General features: G+C 43.2%; 2 protein-coding genes across 2 annotated transcripts in view; one reads left to right on the top strand and one right to left on the bottom strand.

Annotated features, from left to right (window-relative positions):
* The window catches only part of LOC132512679 (A disintegrin and metallopeptidase domain 3-like), a 109,742-nt gene extending 91,075 nt beyond the window's left edge, over positions 1-18,667 (bottom strand). The window contains 4 exon segments of the mRNA XM_060136488.1: positions 2,611-2,689; positions 14,473-14,528; positions 17,991-18,073; positions 18,610-18,667. Coding sequence (XP_059992471.1) covers positions 2,611-2,689; positions 14,473-14,528; positions 17,991-18,073; positions 18,610-18,667 — 276 coding nt within the window.
* LOC132512780 (endogenous retrovirus group FC1 member 1 Env polyprotein-like) lies at positions 10,538-11,643 on the top strand. The gene is made up of 2 exons (XM_060136704.1): positions 10,538-11,307; positions 11,485-11,643. The coding sequence occupies exons 1-2, from the start codon at positions 11,017-11,019 to the stop codon at positions 11,641-11,643; spliced, it is 450 nt and encodes a 149-aa protein (XP_059992687.1). The 5' UTR covers positions 10,538-11,016.
* Positions 18,668-21,397: the final 2,730 nt, after the last annotated feature.

Raw genomic sequence — 21,397 nt, 5'->3', positions numbered from 1 at the left:
AAAGCAACTCAATGCAGAAGAACAACCCTTTCTAGAAATAGTGTTGGAACAATTCCACGTCCCTGGTCAAGTGAGTGAACCTTGATCCAAATCTCACACTTCATACAAAATCACCTCAGGTGAACACACCATTAAATGTAAATAAAACTATAACACTTTTAGAAAATAAAAACACACAGAATCTTCAGGAACTCTAGGGCAACATAGATTTCTTAGGTTTGAGAGCCAAATTACCATTCATAAAGGAAAAGTTGATAAATTAACTCTCATCAAAATGGAGAAATTCTGCTCGGTCAGAGACCTTATGATGAGGATGAAAGGACAAATTACAGACTGGGAGCAAACATCTGCAAACCGCATATCTGGTAAAGGACCTATAATTAGAATATATAAACTCCTCAAAGGTCAGTAGTGAAAAACCAACCAACGAGAAAAGTCCAACGAGAAAATGGGCAAAAGACATTAACAGATATTTCACAAAAAGTGACAAACAAGCTCATGAAACTATAATCAACTTCACTAGTCATCAGAGAAATGCCAGTCAAAATTACATGAGATAAAGTACACATCTATCACAATGGCTAAAATAAAATTGTAAAATTTAAATAGCAAACAAAATGGCAAGAATGCAGATACTCTTTTCTCTCTCATTCACTGTCAGCAGAAAGTTAAAATGGTACAGCCACTCTGGAGAAAAGATTGGTAATTTCTGTCAAAAGTGAATATACACTCACCATATGATCTGGCAATGATATTCCTGGGTATGTATCCCAAAGAAATAAAACTGCACACCTACACAATTGTACATGAACGTTCACAGAAGCATTCTTTTCAATCGCTTAAAATCGGAAGAGCCAAACTCTCAGTTGGTGAAGTATGAGAATAACTAAACCTGGTGTTTCTTTGTGGAAAGTAATTTCCACAAAGTAATTCCTCAAATTCCTGTTGAGGAATTCAACTTTTAAAAATAGATTTCAAGGGATTGAGATTTTCTATTACTTCTCTCAATCTTGATAAGTTGTACTTTTCAAGGAAGCTGTCCATTTCATCTAAATCATCAAATTTATTGGCATAAAGCTGTCATAATTCTCCAAGATATCATTTTATCTTCTGTATGACTAGCAATATCTCCTTTCACCCCTAATATTGGTGGAATTTGTTTCTGATCTAGATAAGTCATACTGGGGGTTATTAATTTTATTAGTCCTTTGAAACAACTAAATTCAGAGCTTTAATGATTCCATTCTTTCTCCTTTTTCTCTCTCATTGATTTCTGAACTTATCGCATTCTTTCCTTCCTCGGCTATGGCTTAACCCTTTACAGAGCATCACAGTTTGTGTCAGAAGGCAATTAATTTAATGGTAACCATCCACAATCGTCTCCGCGCTGTGTTTTAGGCTTTGAGGTGGGGAATGGGGGTGACCAAGAGTGTCTCTTACTCTAGAGCTTGATCCTTCCTTCAGACACTCAGCCTTTCTGTCTCAGCTGAACGTCTGGGGTTTTAGCAAGGTCACTTTACACTGCCTGCGCTGAAAATCCAACATCTCCCAACACTGTTCCGTCAGTTAGTATTATCTCCATTTCACTCTCGACCCTTCAGTAGAGTCTTACCCACCACACATGCTGTCTAATCCTCAGTCAGGGAACAAAGGACAACTCCCCTTCTCTGAAAAAATGTACATCAACACAGAGTCCCTTTTCTCTCTGGTCCTGGGTCCTGCAAGTTCCAGCTGCTTCAGCAGCCCAAACTCTTAAAATCCAAATTCTTAAAGAGTCCTGTTTGCTTCCACCCTTGTGCTATAGTTAAGACGTTATTTCCAGTCAGAGGGCCAAGTTCAGTGTGAGATTCACCTTCCATGTTTTCCTTCTGTCAGAGAGAGATTTCCTGATTTTTTTTTAATTGTCAAATGTCTGAAAACAAGTGTCTCATGGATTTTGTCCTGCTTTCTACTTGTAGATGGTGAGAAAGACAAATGTTGTATGAGTTACCATATTTTAAATTTCATTCTCTCTCAATTGCAACACAGCAACAGAATCTGACCACTCACTAGCATTTGCCTCTTCCCCATCATCTATTCTGGCAAAATACGTACCTTAGACTAAAGCCAACTTTCTCACATACTTTTAAGCATTTCTTGACTCTTACCTGTATTTTGGGATAGAATTCAAATTCCTGTGTTTTTCATGTAAACCTATTCAGATTCTGTACCCAAACTGCTTTTGCAACTTCACTTTCCTGTGCTCTTTCTGTAAAGTGGTTTCCACTGTTCCCTACACTGCTCAGGTCCTATGGTACCTCCATCAAAACTTCTCCCTGTGTTCAGTGGCTTCTTAGTTCCTTTCCCCACTTTTTTTCCCCTCTCAAACTCCTACTCCTACTTCCAGAGAGTGTAAATGACCTTTTCAGGTAAGTGATTCCTGAGTTCCAAATTTTAAAGGTAGTCATTCTATTCTATATGCTTTCAGAGCAACTGTCACATTACGTTTGGGTTTGTGATCAATCTGTTTGCCCAGTAATTCAACCGAGTATAAAGCATTCTTCTTCTTCCCACCAATGGCACGTTCACCACATAACAATAAAAATCTACACAACATAAAGTAAAACTTACCTTTACAAATGAAGAATCTGGATACAATATCCCTGACTTGTTGTATGAATATACCAGGAAATGAGAGTCTAAAAATGACCTAATTCAACCAAAATAATAATACTTCGTTGTAATAATAGCATTAGTAAAAGTAACTTCCAGAGTCATGAAATTAAACAAACTTACATTTCATTTTATAAGCTCAAATACGCAAAAATTAAATGGGCTCATCTCTCCGTTATCTAGCTTTCTTTCTGATAGCGCATTATGTATATAAGAGAAAGCAAGAACCAGGATGACTGGATACCAGTGTGGGCACTGGAATGACACAGATTGCTGTCTAGTAAAATCCAGGACTTCCAGATTCCCTCAACAAAGTTTTCTTTTATAGATTCAACCATCAATACATCTCATGGCGTAAATCTCTTAGTTAAAATTTGCTAATAAGTAGCCATGTATTGATAAAAAAACAAACAAAAAAATACATGCTTATTTCATTAGCTTGTTTCTGTGAAGTTATGCTGTGCTACAAAGCACCCTCCAAATTCCCAGTGCCTTAAAATTACAATGAGTGTTCTTCACAAGGTTACTGCAGGTTCAACTCCACATTGCCTTCATTCTGGAACCTAGGAAACGGCATGGTCCCTCCACGGAACATGCTTTTCTCGTAACAGAAGGAGAAAAATTGTAGAAGCACATGATAGATCTTAAAGCCTTTGTTTAGAAGCGGGATTCTAGTCTTTTGCTCAAATTTCATATGCTATTTCTATAGAAAAACGTGACATAAACAGGGTATGGAACTAAAATCTTCTTACAAGGAGGATGGTGATTATCATGGAACAATCTAACATCGTTATTTACTGTAGGGATGAGACAGGCTGGGACCCGGGACCCTTTACTGGAGCGCTTGGCCTGGACACATGTCTCCTCGAGCAACAGAAGACAGAGGGACTCCAAGGGACTAAAACTAACTGCCTGCATGTGCAGTCTGGGTAATTATGAACAATAAGACACACAAAGGCCACAAACCGACTGCCACTCCGGAGGCGCCAGGAGCAAAAGCAGGGTACTTACTGCGCATGATCCCTGAACACAGCACCACCAGGCGAGTGGGCAGACCACCAATCAGCCCCTACCTCACCCCATTGAAGGATCCAGCCCACCTTCCTCGGAGAGTGAGCCAGGGAACTGTCACTTGTTTTCGCTCCCTCCTGCTGCAGCACGAGCCCCAACAAAGCCTTGCCTGAATTCCTTCTCTGGCCAGTTATCAATTTCTATCGATTAAAGAGTCCAAGGACCCTAGTCCATAACAGTGACACTGGGATTTCTCATGGATTCCAAACATCAAGAAGGTTTGAAGGCCAGAATGGAAGAGAAACTAGAGCATTAACAGAGTACTTTTTTCACCACTACTTTTTTTTCACCACTACTTTTCTTATCTCCTTCATGTCCTCTCATTCGTTTTTAAAAATTTTTAGTGAAGTATAGTTGATTTGCAATGTTGTGTTAGTTTCAGGTGTACAGCAAAGTGATTCAGTCATATATATATACATATATATATATGCACACACACATACATATATATATATTCTTTTTCAGATTCTTTTATCATACTAAGAAAAGTAAGTTGGACAAATATCCTATGATATCACTTATATGTAGAATCTAAAAAAAATGATCTCCTTTATAAAACAGAAATAGACTCACAGACATAGAAAACAAACTTATGGTTACCAAAGGGGAAAGGAGGGGAGGGATAAATTAGGAGTTTGGACTAAACAGATACACAATACTGTATGCAAAACAGATAAACAACAAGGACCTGCTGTATAGCACAGGGAACTATATTCAATATCCTGTAACAATCTATTTCCTCTCCTTCTTGAAAACTTTTCCTTTTCTTCAATTCAAATAACAAAACCAGAGAGGTTCCCGGAGAAAAACTGGTATCTGTCAGTTTATATTCCACATATATTCAAGGAAAAACTGCATGGACTGGGTTGGTTTAGGTGCAAGCATCTAGAACGTGAATTCTGAAACAAGGGCAGAGCCACCTTTTAATAACTGTAAGCATTTAAATGGAGGTGGTGGAAGTGGGAATCCAGAAGTACTTCCCAGGAAAAAGAAATTAGAGATTAAAAACCTTAACAGATATTTGACAAGCATTATTAAAAGGATAAAAATTTTGTTTGCGAGTTTATTCATCCTGGGCCCTTTTTCAAAGGCATACTTTTGGCTTCTGTATGAAACAACAAAATAGTCTGCCTTAATCAGTGACATAACAAAAATACAAATGAGCACTGAAAGAAAAACAATGTCCAATGAAAGGAAAATAAACAATAAAAAGCATGCAAAGCTTAAAAGTTAGTTCCAAATGAAGTAGCATTGATGAACAAAATAATCTTAATTTCAAGAGAAATGAATAAGCATTCCAAGGAGATCATTCCAAGAGAAAAAAGTATACTCTGAAACTAAAACACATGACAGTTAATATTAAATAACTCAATAAATGTATCGAAGAGAATTTGCTTACTGTGAACAGAATTATAGGTCTAGCCAACAGAAAACAAATGCTGGTAAAATGCATGTCAAAAATAAAGATTTGATCATAGTTGTAGAAAAAACTATGATATGGAACACAGACAAGTAAGACCCAGGATGAAAGCAATGATTTCCCATAGAAGAAAAAAAAATGCGTAGGGACTGAAAATTAAAATGAAAAATTTAGGGACTTGGGATATATTAGGGAGTATTAATGTAATACACACACACACACACACACAAACTCACACTCACCCACACACAGAAATTGCTGGAAAACTCACTTCACACAGACTATATCAAATTGCAAAAATTTATAGAAAAGAAATATGACTCACAAATTCTACACATTGCCAAATGTCATTCAGTTATGAGAACAAGAAAGACATCTGCAGACATGCACCGATTCGGGAAGCATGCCACCTGCAGATTCCATCTGAAGAAAATAATCTGAAGTTATTCTAACTAAACGATACCTGAGTCAGCATAAAGCTGCAATAAAAAAAAAAGTAAAAAGAAGCTTTGAAGAAAGTTGGAAAATGCAATACTGTTGTTAAAGAAACTGAAAGCTGTGAATTTACATCTTAAGTGGAAAAAGAATTTTAAGAAATACTATACGAATGTGATGCTATCACTTGTAACAGACACAAGAGAGGAATCTGAGAACCTAGGATAGAAAATATGAATATAATGATTTTATGAAAATTTCATTTTTATAGCAATAAATCCCAAAAACAAAGGAAGAAGACAATCAATAGTGTAGGTGGCATAATTGCAACATATAGAGGAGATAAAGTGTTAATATCTACAGAAAACAAAACTTCCCACGATAGATCATGGAACAAAAACCAGAAAAACAGAAAGATAAAGCCATAGATTGAAAATAAATAACTCAAAACAAATGAATAAAAAATAACGACTGCCCCGCTCCCGGCAAAAAAAAAAACAAAAACAAAAAAACACCAAAATCTCAGGAAAAGCAAGTCAATGAGAACGGTCAGTAAACACTGGAAAAGACACTAAGTGTTATTAATAACCAGTGAAGTGCATATTAAAACAACAATAAAACAGCATTTGTCATCCACTAATTAACAAAAATAAGTGTGTGAAGATATTCATTTTGTCGAGAATGTGGAGAACAGAAACACTTTTAAGCTATTGGCATGAGTAAAAATTGGTTATAAGGCTTTTGAAGAAAAAAACTGGCATTATATAGCACTTGAGAAATTTATTTATAATCCATCAATTTCACTGGGGCCCAGGAAGTCATGGTCAAGGATGTCCATGATAGAGCTGTTCTTGCTGTAAATATGGGAGGATAAATAATTAATGGTATACATTCATTTTATGGCTACATATGCATTTTAAAAAACAAACCCGTTTTGCACACATCATTATGAATGAATCTCAACAAATAATATTATGCAAAATGTTGCACAACGAACACTAATAAGTATAAGGCCAACTGGCCCGAGGCAGGGGAACACAATCAGATTCACAGGTTGCATCAGACCGAAATTCTCCGGACCACCCAGTTCCAGAAACTGCCCTGGAGACATTCCGGACCACCCAGTTCCAGGAACTGACCTGGGGACTTTGAACCCAGCCCAGCCTTGCCGCCTTTCGAGGGGCGGGACCAACGGTCCCCCAGGATACCCGAAAAGACCACCAAATAAGGAATACCCTGCGCCCTCCCAGATTCACCACACCCCTTTCCCTTCTTCCCCTATAAAATCTTGCCCAACCCTCGCCCGGGTGCGACTTCTCTGGCCCCTTTCTCTTGGACCAGTGAACCTCGCCCGGGAGCGCTCCCTAATAAAGCTCACTTGAAGCTTTCCTCTGTTTCACGGTGCCCTTTGTTAAGATCCAACCTTACATTTGGTGCCGAAACCCGGGAGGGGTACCAAGCCCCGCGGGTTACGGTGCGGGCCGCTCCTCCCCTCCCCCAGGAGACAACAAGGGAACCTCTACTCATCCACCCGATCCGGCAGAAAACGGGGTAAGTCCCCCTCCCTAGTTCCCTCCGACCCTCAGAGTCCCTGCCCACCGGACTCCCTGTCTTTAATCGCGGCCGCGTCAGAGATTCCTCCATCCTCTCTCCGGGCCTCGGGCAACTGTGGAGACGTCCCAATCGCCTGACCGCCCTCCGACCTGCCGTGAATTGGAGACTGAGACCAGGGACACCTCTCTCCCTCTCCATTCACTCAGGGACAGACTGGGGGTCATGGGAACCTCACAATCGAAACCAGATCGTAAGACGCCCCTGGGGTGTCTCCTAGCCAATTTTACAGCCCTCGGCTTCTCCCAAGATCTCCGTCGCCGACGGCTTATTTTCTATTCCACTGTGGCCTGGCCAAAATGTCCTCTAGACAATCAATCCAAATGGCCTCCTGAAGGGACTTTCGATTTTAACATCCTCCGTGATCTAGATAATTACTGCCGCAGGACGGGCAAATGGTCCGAGGTACCCTATGTTCAGGCCTTCTGGTATTTGCGCTCCCGCCCCTCCCTTTGCGTCTATTGTTCTACCTCTCAAATCCTCCTTGCCAAACAAACATCTCCTCCATCCAAAACCTCAATCCCCTTGGATTCCTCCCCACTAACCGACCCTCCCGAATCTCTTACCACTCCCCCCTTCAGAACTCCTCTCCAACCCTCACCCTACCCTGAAGCGGTCCCTCCTCCTCCCGAACCCGCTCCGGCCCCTCCAACCACTCCCCCGCCTCCCTCAACGGTTTCTCCTCCCACGCCCCTTGCTTACACGCTCTCAAGACTCCCAAGATCCAAATCTCCTCTGCCCTCTGAGGGAGGTAGCAGGAGCGGAAGGACTGGTCAGAGTCCATGTCCCTTTTTCTCTCCAAGATCTCTCTCAAATAGAAAAGCGATTAGGCTCCTTTTCTGCCGACTCTTCCCGCTACATCAAAGAATTTCGCTATTTATCTCAAGCTTACGCTCTAACCTGGCACGATATCTTCGTGGTTCTGTCCTCTACCTTAACCCCTGACGAAAGGGAAAGAATTCAAACTGCTGCCCGAAACCATGCAGATCAGGTTCACCTTACCGACAACTCCATGCCTGTCGGAGCGACTGCCGTACCTGGCACCGATCCAGGCTGGACTTATCAGGATGGCCAAGATGGCCGCCGTAAACGCGACCTCATGATCCAATGCCTCCTGGCTGGCATGCAGGCTGCCGCTCATAAGGTAGTCCATTTTGAAAAACTAAAAGAGATAACCCAAGAACCTAACGAAAATCCAGCTATCTTTCTCAATCGCCTCTACACCCGGCTGGACCCCGACACCCCGGCAGGCGCAGCGGTCCTAACCACCCATTTTATCACCCAATCAGCCCCGGACATCTGAAAGAAATTAAAACGGGCAGAAGACGGCCCTCAAACCCCTATTCGAGATCTGGTAAGAATGGCCTTTAAACTCTATAATGGCCGTGAGGATTTGGCAGAATCCAGCCGACAGGCTCGGATGCACCAGAAGGTGGCCCTCCAAACCCAAGCTCTTGTAGCCGCCCTAAGGCCATACATCTCCCATGGATCACAGCATCCACGGGGTCCGCAAAAGGCAACCCCGCCGGGGCCTGCTTTGAATGCGGAAAAGAAGGCCACTGGGCTCGCCAATGTCCCAGTCCCCAACCTCCTTCTAAGCCCTGTCCCAGCTGTGGGCTAACGGGCCACTGGAAGAGTGACTGCCCTACGACTGGCCCTCCCTCAGCGTCTCCACGCGGGGGGGAGCAGGCCGACCCAACGGCATTACCACTCGAACTGCTGGGATTGGCTGACGACTGACGGCGCCCGGACTCGAAGACCCCCATCACCCTCGCCGAGCCCAGGGTAACACTACAGGTAGCGGGTAAGTCCATCTCATTTCTGGTGGACACGGGGGCTACCTATTCGGTCCTGCCTACTTATTCCGGGCCAGTTTCTCCTTCCCAGATCTCGGTCATGGGTATTGATGGCAAACCATCCTTCCCACTCCAGACCGGTCCACTCCCATGTCATATCGAAGGACTCCCTTTTACTCATTCTTAGTCATACCATCCTGCCCAGTTCCCTTGCTAGGCCGAGATGTCCTTTTCCACTTAGGGGCCTCCCTCCAGCTGGTTAGACTTGACCCTAAGGTCCCCTCCTCCCAACTCCTGCTTCCTCTTCTCAGCCTGTCTCTAGAACCCTCCCCCTCCTATCCCCCTCTTCCAATCACACCGAACCCAATCAATCCCCAAGTCTGGGATACTTCTAAGCCCATAATAGCAACACACCATTCCCCCGTCCTCATCCGCCTAAAGGACCCCTCCAAATTTCCATCAAGGCCCCAATTTCCCATCTCTGAGACTCACCTTAGGGGCCTACAACCTATTATCACCAGACTCCTAAACCAGGGACTCCTTATCCCCACTGACTCTCCCTGCAACACCCCCATCCTGCCTGTCCGCAAGGCCTCTGGGGATTATCGCCTGGTCCAGGACCTCTGAATAATCAATGAGGCCATAATTCCTCTCAACCCAGTAGTACCAAACCCATACACCTTGCTCTCCCATATCCCCCCATCCACAACCCACTTTACGGTTCTGGATCTCAAAGATGCCTTTTTCACTATCCCCCTACATCCCGACTCCTATTTCCTCTTCGCCTTTACCTGGACGGGTCCGGATACTCATACTTCCGGTCAGCTCATCTGGACAGTTCTTCCCCAGGGCTTCCACGACAGTCCTCACCTCTTCGGTCAGGCGCTCGCATGAGACCTCACTTCCTGCTCCCTTACCCCCAGCACACTCCTTCAATGTGTAGATGACCTCCTCCTTTGTAGCCCATCTCTCAGCCTCTCAAGACAACATACTGTAGATCTCCTCAATTACCTTGGCCCTCGCGGTTATCGGGTCTCCCCAGCCAAGGCTCAGTTATCTGTATCTTCTGTAACCTACCTGGGGCTCCACCTTACCCCTACCACAAACGGTCTAACAGCCGACCGCACCCGGAATATCCGTGAACTCCAGCCTCTGGAAACAGCGGAACAAATTCTCTCCTTTTTGGGCCTTATAGGATTTTTCCGACACTGGATCCCTAACTTTGCTCTCCTCGCTAAACTCTTATATCTAGCCGCTAAAGAAACCCCTCAAGGACCCCTCTCCTCTCCTTCCGCCGTTCAGCAGGCCTTTCTCACCCTCCGTAACGCTCTGATATCTTCTCCTCCCCTTTCTCTGCCCAACCCAAACCGCCCTTTTCACATTTTTGTGGATGAACGGGCCGGAATAGCCACTGGACTCCTTGCCCAGCCTGTAGGGCCTTCCTACCGCCCCGTGGCTTACCTCTCCAAACAGCTAGACCCAACCATGCAGGGATGGCAACCATGACTTCGGGCCCTAGCAGCGCAGCCGAACTGACCAAACAAACACTCAAACTGACTCTGGCCCACCCACTAAGCGTACTTTCCTCCCACCGGCTGGTCGACCTCCTAGGCCACAAGTCTCTCTCCCTCCTGGGCCCCTCCCGCATCCAGGAGTTCCACCTACTATTCATTGAAAACCCAGCTATTTCTCTTGATCTCTCCCCTCGCCTGAACCCGGCTTCCCTCCTGCCTATCTCTGGCACCGGGGGTTTTCCATCCCATTCCTGCCCTCATGTCATAGAACCCTTCAAACCACCAAGAGAGGGACTCTGACACCCCTCTTTCAAATCCGGACCGCACTCTCTTTGTGGACGGTAGCTCAATACTCGGTCCTGATGGACGCCGACAGGCAGCCTATGCGGTGGTAACTATCTCAACTATTATCAAGGCTAACAGCCTCCCAGAAGGGACAACCTCTCAAAGGGCTTAACTGATAGCACTCACGCGAGCCCTCGACCTCTCTAAGGGCCAAAGGGCCATCTTTCTCCCTATGGTCGCAGGCATTTCCCTAGCCTCCTCTCTCGTTGCTGCGGGCATCGGGGTAGGAGCCCTAACACACAGTGTCTCAACATCCCGTGACCTAGAACAGAAACTCCAGCTAGCCATCGAGGCTTCTGCCGCCTCCATCACCTCCCTCCAGCGCCAGATCACCTCAGTAGCCCGAGGTGCCCTCCAAAATCGACGAGCCCTGGATCTCCTGATGGCCGACAAAGGAGGTACCTGCCTCTTCCTACAGGAGGAATGCTGCTATTACATCAATGAAACAGGATTCGAAGACAACGTAAGACAACGTAAAAGCCCTCCATCGCTTAAGAGAAGAACTCCAACGCAAACACCAACAGTCCGCCTCCCCAATTCCCGATTGGTGGCGATCCACCCTCTATACCTGGCTAACACCAATCTTAGGCCCCTTAATTCTCATCTGTATCTTGTTCATGCTTGCTCCCTGTTTTCTTAGGTTCCTTCGCAGGCGCATGGAGGAAGTCTCTCGGGTGGCCACAAACCAAATGCTACTCGGTCCTTACACCTTGCTTCCTACAGAACCCCTCACTGGTCTCCCCTAAGCCTCGGACCTCTGGTCGCCCGACTCCCCTTTCGACGTCCCCACTCAGCATGAAGTAGCCAGAGATCAGAACGCCGCCCCATTACACCAAAGATGTCGGGATGCCCGAGGCAGGGGAACACAATCAGATTCACAGGTTGCATCAGACCGAAATTCTCCGGACCACCCAGTTCCAGAAACTGCCCTGGAGACATTCCGGACCACCCAGTTCCAGGAACTGACCTGGGGACTTTGAACCCAGCCCAGCCTTGCCGCCTTTCGAGGGGCGGGACTAACGGTCCCCCAGGATACCCGAAAAGACCACCAAATAAGGAATACCCTGCGCCCTCCCAGATTCACCACACCCCTTTCCCTTCTTCCCCTATAAAATCTTGCCCAACCCTCGCCCGGGTGCGACTTCTCTGGCCCCTTTCTCTCGGACCAGTGAACCTCGCCCGGGAGCGCTCCCTAATAAAGCTCACTTGAACCTTTCCTCTGTTTCACGGTGCCGTTTGTTAAGATCCGACCTTACAATAAGTACCTATTGCTCACACTTGTGGGTCATGTGTGGGTAGCCATGGCAGCTCTGCTAATTGTGGCCAGGCTTGCTCAGTGGTACAGGATTCAGCTGAATGTTGGCTGCTGTAGGGATAAATAGAGCACCCTGGCTGTGATCCACATGTCTTTAATCGTCCAGCAAGCTAAGCCCGAGCATATTCTCATGGGGATGACAGACAAACAAGATGGAAAGCAGAAAAGCGTGACAGCTTTTTCAAGTCTGTGTTGGAATCAAGGCAGCCAACATCTCTCTGGCCAAAGTAAGTGACATAGCCCCAAACTGGTCTAGTAATTTGCCAGGCCCCCAAAGTAAAATGAAAATGCGGGGCCTCTCATTCAAAAGTTCTAAGAATCTCAGGATAGCATCAGAAGAGCATGAATCCAAGCACAGAGCCCTTCTAACCTTGGGCTCTTCACACCCATGAAGAATGAGTGTGAGGTAGTTGTTGAGCTGTATACACTCCACCTCTTGATGAGAGAACCTCAAAGTTATATGGCAAAGAGTGAAAATACAGGGAAAGGTAAAAAATTGGGGTCACTTTTGTGATTCACCATGTTAAGGTCCGCCCTTACCTACCCTTCTGATCCACCATAACAAATTGTATAATGGAATATACACTCTTGTGCCATTCATGTCTATTTGAAGGACGCATCAAAACATGATTTTTATTGCTCTTTAGACATGGATGAAAGACCCTAAAAATATGGCAGAAGAATATGTGTCAATATCATAATGGTAATCGGCACTGGGGGGTGAGACGATTGAAGAGGTCTGGGTATGGGAATAATAGATTTCATTATTATGGCCATGTACCCTTTTTTTTTAATATGTAGGAAAAATGCTTATATGTGCATCATTCATGGTAAGAACTTAATTGTTTATACTAATCTCAGAATTTTCCTTTTTTATTTTTATTCATTCATAGAAAAAACAATATAAAAAATAGCATGCTAATATAAACTACGGACTTTGGGTGATAATGAATGATGTGTCAATGCAGGGTCATCAGTTACAGCAAATACATCACTCTGGTGGGGAATGTTGATAATGGAGGAAGCTATGCACGTGTGGGGTGTAAGGATATACGGGAAATCTCTGCGCCTTCCACTCACTTTTGTTGGGAACCTAAAACTGCTCTAAAAAATAAAGTATATTAAAATGAGAAGAAATAATAATGAGAAAACTACGTGAATAGGCAAACCCCATACAGGAAAATGAACTAGCCAATAACTATTTAGAGAAATCATTTAGGGAAATACAACCTGACATTAAGATGAGATACAACATTTTAGTACATCACGCATGCTTTTGGAAATCTAAACTGCTACGGTTTTTAGAAAGTAACTCGCAATATCTCTCAAAATCTTTACATGCTATAAAATGTGAGTAATAAAGAAGGCCTACCTTAGAGGTGGTTGTGAAAATTAATCAGTTACTACCTGCAAATTGCTTAGAAATACGCCTGGAATATGGTACGTGCTCAATAAATGTCAGTTGCTTTCATTATTATTATTTATTATTATTACTGTTACTACTATTATCAGCACTCATCCTGCTTGATCCAGAAGCCCACTTATTAATATCAAGACTATGAAACAAAATCTCCCTGGAAATAACTTCATTACCCATCAATATTACATACTATGGGATCTCATCCATTAAAAATGAGTAAAAATTTATACATAGAGCAAGAAAGTAAGTGCCATTATTAGATAAGACCTGACACTCGCAGAACACTATTTCCATTTGTGCAAGAAAACAAAACAAAACAAAAAAAACCCTTTTCTGGTAGGTTTCTATATGTTTTATTTCAGGTAAAGATGAAATTTAAAATAGAAAATCATGGAATGATACACACAGGATATTGATACTGGTTTCCTCACAGAGTGGAAGTAGAAAACTGAAGAGATTAAAAATATATCCTATAGCAAAATCAGACAAAACTAGAGTGTAATATCAAATAAAATGCTTAAAAATCATATAATTATGTAAAATGACATGAAACAAATAAAATTAATCATGGACAGATAAACTTATTCCCTTGATAGCTGCAATTGTAATTATACTTTAAGGAGTTACATAAAATGATTTTCATGTGTCTGATATACTTTAATACTTATATCATTAAATTACAGTTGGGTTTGAATATTAGATTTAAAAATCTAAAGATAAAGACTCGAAATTCTAGTCTGACATGAATCACCAAGAAGACTTAACATATTAAATAAATATAACATTTATGCTCTTGCATATTTAGGCTCTAAATTTAGGCTCAATTTAAGGTAGTCACTGTAAAAATGTAAGAAACTAAAAACAACTGTATGAAAAGAAGCATGGCCACTTACTGTTTTTCAAGGTGGAGAGTGTATGTTTTCCTGTCAATTTTGATGGCATAGGTGACCTACAGCAAAGTAGTCAGAGAGAATGTAATTATTAGATATTTCAAATCCTTAAAAGTCAGAAGCCCTAATTTTTAAAAATATATGTACTCTTTCATATAAGCATGTATTGTATCATGAGTGTATCAAAATTATATATATATATAATTATAGTTACAGTTATCTTTCTTCAATCTTGGAATGTGTGACAGAATTAATCATAATCAAACTTACATAAAATCTAGGAGTCTAAATCTATTTCAAAAGTAAGAGAATAAGTCATTAGCATTTAACTATCATAATCAAATTTTTAACTTCAAATGGTTACATTTAGAAATGCTGAGTAACCTTTGAAGGAACTTGAATTTTATTATCTTTTCCTACTTTGCAATTTCTAGGGCAAATAAATGGAAAATTAAACAATACAAAGCAAGTACCCTTTTAAGAGGAAACTAAAATTAAACTAAAATCTGATGTTCACCTAAAGACACCATTAAGAAAGTTAAAAGGCAATTCCTAAAGAATGATATTAGCAATTCACATCCAATTGGCCAATCCACATTTGTGTATGTCTTATTTCTAACAGTACATCTTTTCCTTCTCCTTTTCGTTTTCCTTAGTCTATCTCACCAAAAGTTCTGTTTTATATTCTTCTCAGAAATCAACTTTTGACATTGTGAATCCAGGCTACTTCAGCTTACTTTTGTCTTTCATTAATTCTACTTCTTAATTTAAGCAGCATCTTTAAGAATTTTAAGGTTATAATTATTTTTCTAATTTTAAATTGCTGACCATTTTTTGTCGCTTGTTTAATTATTTGTGGTTATAAATTATGCTCCTATACCATCTTCAGAGTGGAATTCAAATTTTTCTTTGTAATTTCTTCATTCTCGTTCACTGTTTATTATTTAATATCCATTGTGATTTATGATTTCTCCTTCAACCCGTGAATCACGTAGAAGTATACTTTTAAATGTCCAAATACATTTTTCAGTTATTCTGTTAAGTTTTAACCTAATTGTATTGTTGACAGATGATGAGTTCTGTACTATCCATATTTGCATTTATTTATTTATTTTCCTTGCTGTGGTCAATTCTGTTGAATGACACTATATGTTCTTGAAAAGTATGAGAACTAGTCTTGAGAAGCATTATTTACAACGGAGATAGAGCATTAAGTGCAGCTTGATTAGAAAAGCTCTTATCTATTTCTGGGGATACCGACAAGTCTGGGTGTTTCTGACTCTCGCCTGAAGAGGGCAGTAAGATTTATAATGCACTGTGTAGGGTTCAAAACTCCCCTGGCCAAGGTTAGCTTCCGTTGTGTTTCCCTACCTAGTTTGACAAGACTGGCTTGGCTACTTAAAAAGTCACTGAAAGCTTTGCAAGGAGCTCTCCCAAAGCCAAACTTCCTCCCATAAATCTTGTGATTTCAAGCCAGAGACTCAGCGTGTTCCGGGAGCACAGAGGCTCGGTTCGCGGAGAGCTAGCTCATTGCGGATGCTTCCTGGATTCCTGACATTTGCCTGAATTCTCTTCGTCTTGCTGCACCAGGGGTTTTATCATTTACTAAAAGCCTCACGTGTGATATCCCTAGACTCTAGCAAGTCTTAACATAGAACAGAAAGGGGAAAACAATACACAAACTTCATTGGGTTCACTTTATCCATCAATAAAATGTTTCTTTTTGTTGTTCAAATTTTCTTTCTCTTTATGAAGAATTTTATGGTCAATCATAAAATTGAGAAAAACATTTTAAGATCTCCCTATGGAAATGGATTTGAAAATGTCTCCCTGTCGTGCTATCAATTTTCATTTTATATATGCTGAGGACATTTTGTTAAATTCATACAAATTTAGAATTTTTATATGTTACCTAGGAACTGAATATTTTATTATTATTATGTAACGATGCTTATCTCATAATGGTGTGTGTGTGTGTGTGTGTGTGTATGCATGCGCACACGTGTGTGTACCAAATACTGTCTTTTTCCTGCTATCATCATGGATCCTCATGTTTTCTTTTGGTAGCATCTTCCCAGTGTACGTTATACTCTCCTAAACATTTCAGCGTCTCCAGATATTCATGTTGGGGGTGTGACAGCTTTTATAAATACATAATCGCTGGTGTTTCTTGGTACCACAGAGTGAGCCAGTCAGAAGTAGACCACTCTATAAAACCTGCCCCAGTGTCTAGTACAGTTTTTCAGCTGGCATTTGAGGACATTCCTCTCCGATCTTGCCACTGAGGTTCTAATCAATGGATTCCTCTCCCATCCCTGTGTGTGTTTACATCAACACTTCTTCCTTCTTGAAAACAAACTGTCCTATCTAAAGCTACTAATTCTTATTAAAAAAGAAGTCAAAACCAGAAAGAAACTGACAACTAACAAAATGATTCAAATAGTCAATATACAGAAAGATATCTTTTGTTAAGGTTTAACCAAAAAATACCTGTTAAAAGTGAAGCATTCACTAGGATGTACACAAGAGCAAAGATGAGAAGACTGAAGAGACCTGGAGAGGCCTCAGGAAGATAGGCGTCACTATTTCTGTTAATGGGAGTCAAATATAATGCAACTTTTCCGGTAGACATTTTTCAATGCTTATCAAAATTTTTTATAGTGGTTTGCCTGTTGATCCTATTGACTATTCAGGAAGGTTTATGAAACTACCTGCATGTATAAAATTTGAAATACTATATGATGTTACACATAAGTTACCATGAAGTTAGGAAAAATAATGACAGGGCTGGATTTATTATCATAAAAATAAATCCTAACTCTACACATAAATGAAAAACCCAATTACAAATCTCATAAATGATCATTAAAAGTATATGTGCATGTGTGTATGTATGTCTCTAAAACTTCATTCCCTTCAAACTTACTGCCTTTAGAAAGTGAGGCAGCCATTCACTTACTTAACGTCTCTGTACTGTCTAGATTTAATTTTACAATGTACACGCTTTACTATTCTAAGCAGATCAGAAATAACATTACTTTTACTTTTTACAAAGCTTTATATATGCCTATGTATGTAAATACAGGCATGAAGATACGCTTTATACACTGCCATTTTAAAACCATGCTACAAGCTAAAGATTAGTATGGCCTCACTTACATAGAAGGTATTTTAAATGTAGAAATTATTTTTACTTATTTATTTATTTTTTAGAAAGTATTTTTAAACGTACATCTTTTCTAGAAAACAGTCTACGGTAGACTGTAGACTCCATTTTGTGGGATAGGAATTCGGGGCATTTCTTTTCTCTGAGTCTGTGTTTTAAAATTGTTTCGTAACGTTCATATATTACTTGGGAAATGAAAACAAAACACTTGCTCTCCCTCAGACAAAACCAAAAAGTCTCTTGAACACTGTCATTAGGACACAAAATTTCATGAAGGGGTATGCATGAATTGATTTGGGTCTTGCAGTCCAGTAAAAATAAAATACTCATATCTTTTAAGTGATTTCTTAATTACATGCGTTTCTGAAACACCGCCGTCATTGGTGTTTGTCCCAGTCTTCTGTGGCACTGTAACTTGTAGAAGTGATGTTTCAGTGTCTGCAGTAAGGAAAACAAGTGTGAGCGTTCCCCAGCGCACAGCAGCATCCTTATCCTTCTCTTACTTGTCCTCTCCTATCACATCACTCATGGATCTTCCAAGCCCGAGCGCACGCACGCGCACACTCACACAATCATACTGCGCAGGGTTCCAGGAAGAGGCTCCTCTAGAAGTGGGAGTGTTACTACCCCACCACCGTCCAGAGACCCTCGGGGCTGGCTGACCTCAGCCCTGGGTAGGTGAAGAAGGGCTGCTCCCAGGACCCCATCCAGGCTCCCTCCTCCCCCCACCTCCCTGGAAGACAGGCGCCCCTCTTGCCGTGCAGGGTCCCGGAGTGAGGGACAACTATCTCAGTCCTGCTCAGAGCCCTCCGACCAGCGGGCCTGCCAGCGGCCTGAAACTGGGCGGGCTCGGACCCGACCCCGGACTCTCCCCAGCCTGGCCTGGGCTTCTGCAGCAAGGAGGGCGACGTCCCCCGCGCCAAGGGACCCTGCGACGACGGGCCACCCTCCTATCCAGCAGGGTCCTCACTTACGATGGCCCGCGGAGGTCAGCCGACCCAGCCCTGAGAGGAGCAGCAAGAGAAACAGCATTGCGTGGCCGGCCGGCCTCGCCACCGCGATGGCGGTTGACTGGAAACCGCAGCTAGCGCGCGAGGCCCTGCGCTCTAGGTCCCGTCGGGGAGGGGCGGGAGCGGAGGGGCGGGGGGGGAGGGAGGGCAGAGAGGGCGGAGGGGCGGGGCTGGGAGGGAGGGCGGAGGGGCGGGGCTGGGAGGGAGGGCAGAGCAGAGGGGCGGGGCGGGAGGGGCGGGGCTGGGAGGGAGGGCGGAGGGGCGGGGCGGGGCGGGGCGGGACTGGAAGCCTGGAGCAGAGGGCCTGGGAGGGAGCTGAGGGGCTAGGCTGGAGACTAAATCTCGAGGTGCCAGGGATACAGAGAGTTATTTTCCATAATGCTTATGATTGCAACAGATGACTACAAAGTACTTAAGAAAAACATCCCTGGAATGTAAAGCTGGCAAGAGTCGCACTTAATTTTCAAAAAGATTTACACCTTCAAGAGACAGAGAAAGGATTAACAATTACATGTTTTTAAAGGAAGTTGTCTAAGAAAAGGGAGTGTCTGTGTGCCTGTGCCTGTGTGTGTGTGTGTGTGTGTGTGAGAGAGAGAGAGAGAGAGAGAGAGAGAGAGAGAGAGAGAGAAAGAAGAGTCCTTTTTCATTTTCATTTCTGGTACCAGAGAAAATTAATGTTTTATTTTATAGATTTGTGTTTACCCTTATAATAGATATAGAAAACACAGGTTTGTTGACTACTTTATATGAAGGTTACTGAAATTGTTAATGACTAGGCAACTGAAATTATAGTGGCAACACATTTACAAGAAGCAGATTTGTACAGGAGTTGGGAGATAATAAGTTTGGTTGAAGATATGTTGAATTTCAGGCATTTGTGGACTATCAGGTATTCAACAGGTTGTTGGAAATGAAAGTCTGGATCCCTAGAATTTGAACTGAATACATAACTTTGCAAATGACATCATACTATACGTAGAATAGTACGTAGCCTTCCAGCCCAGTCAGACAACTCCAATCCTTCCCCGCCCCAGTCCCGCCCCACCCCTCCCCGCCCCAGTCCCGCCCCGCCCCGCTCCCGCCCCGCCCCGCCCCTCTGCTTTGCCCTCCCTCCCAGCCCCTCCCCTCCGCCCTCTCTGCCCTCCCTCCCCGCCCCTCCGCTCCCGCCTCTCCCCGACGGGACCTAGAGCGCAGGGCCCCGCGCGCTAGCTGCACGGATTCCAGTCAACCGCCATCGCGGTGGCGAGGCCGGCCGGCCACGCAATGCTGTTTCTCTTGCTGCTCCTCTCAGAGCTGGGCCGGCTGACCTCCGCGGGCCATCGTAAGTGAGGACCCTGCTGGATAGGAGGGTGGCCCGTCGTCACAGAGTCCCTTGGCGCGGGGGACGTCGCCCTCCTTGCTGCAGAAGCCCAGGCCAGGCTGGGGAGAGTCCGGGGTCGGGTCCGAGCCCGCCCAGTTTCAGGCCGCTGGCAGGCCCGCTGGTCGGAGGGCTCTGAGCAGGACTGAGATAGTTGTCCCTCACTCCGCGACCCTGCGCCGCAGGAGGGGGCGCCTGTCTTCCAGGGAGGTGGGAGGAGGAGGGAACCTGGATGGGGTCCTGGGAGCAGCCCTTCTTCACCTACCCAGTGCTGAGGTCAGCCAGTCCCGAGGGTCTTTGGACGGTGGTGGGGTAGTAACACTCCCGCTTCTAGAGGAACCTCTTCCTGGAACCCTGCGCAGTATGATTGTGTGTGTGTGTGTGTGTGTGTGTGTGTGTGTGTGTGTGTGCGCGCGCGTGCGTGCGCTCGGGCTTGGAAGATCCACGAGTGATGTGATAGGAGAGGACAAGTAAGAGAAGGATAAGGATGCTGCCGTGCGCTGGAGAACGCTCACACCTGTTTTCCTTACTGCAGACACTGAAACATCACTTCTACAAATTTCAGTGCCACAGAAAACTAGGACAAACACCAATGCGGCGTTGTTTCAGAAACGCATGTAATTAAGAAACCACTTAAAACGTATGAGTGTTTTATTTTTACTGGACTGCGTGAGGGTAGGGATAGTTCATTATATTTACCCGTATTTTAAACCCTTCTGTTTGTCCCAGTTCCTTAAGACTACCTAAGCCTTTTTGTGATGTATTACCTATGTTTCTTGGAGTTTCTTTTTGCCATTATCTTAGAGTATGTGTGCTGTGGACTAAATCTGTTAGTTTTCCTCTGTTGGAGAAAGTCTCTTTTTCCTTCATCCTTAAAGGATAAATTTGGCAGATGTAGAGTTTATGTTGGAAAGTAATGTTCTTGTCAACATTTGAGAATTGCTCTTGTATTTCCTTTGAGACTTCATGATTTTCAGATGAGAAATGTACTGTCATTCAAACTGGTGTTCTTCTACAGGTTATATGACATCACTGTCTGGTTTCTTTGAAGATATTTTTATTGTTTTCAGTTTAGTCATGATCTTTCTTGTTGCAAGTGACTTTGGACCCATTCTATTTTCGGTTTGATCAGTTTCCAGAATCTAAATGTTTATGTCCTTCATCAATTTTGTGAGGATCTCTGTTGACTGTTTTCTGAATTTATGTATGTGTATATATATATATATATATATATAATTTTTTTAATTTAAGGTGGTAAAAATATTTAATATGAGTTCTACTCTCTTAACAAATTTTAATCATAAATTACATCACTGTTGACATCAGTATGTTTTACAGAAGGTCCTGGAGCTTATTATTCATCTTGCTTAACTGAAACTTTATGCCCATTAAATA

The sequence above is a fragment of the Lagenorhynchus albirostris genome, chromosome 21 (genome assembly GCF_949774975.1).
Source record: "Lagenorhynchus albirostris chromosome 21, mLagAlb1.1, whole genome shotgun sequence".
In the NCBI taxonomy this organism is placed as follows: Eukaryota; Metazoa; Chordata; class Mammalia; order Artiodactyla; family Delphinidae; genus Lagenorhynchus; species Lagenorhynchus albirostris.
The sequence above is the reverse complement of the archived record's forward strand: the minus strand, read 5'-3'. Positions and strand labels throughout refer to the sequence as shown.

Coding starts and splice junctions, on each gene's coding strand:
- LOC132512780 (XM_060136704.1), top strand. CDS start 11,017: ATGGTCGCAGGCATTTCCCTAGCCTCCTCTCTCGTTGCTGCGGGCATC. Junction 11,308..11,484: donor AAACAGGATTCGAAGACAAC/GTAAGACAACGT, acceptor CTGTTTTCTTAG/GTTCCTTCGCAGGCGCATGG.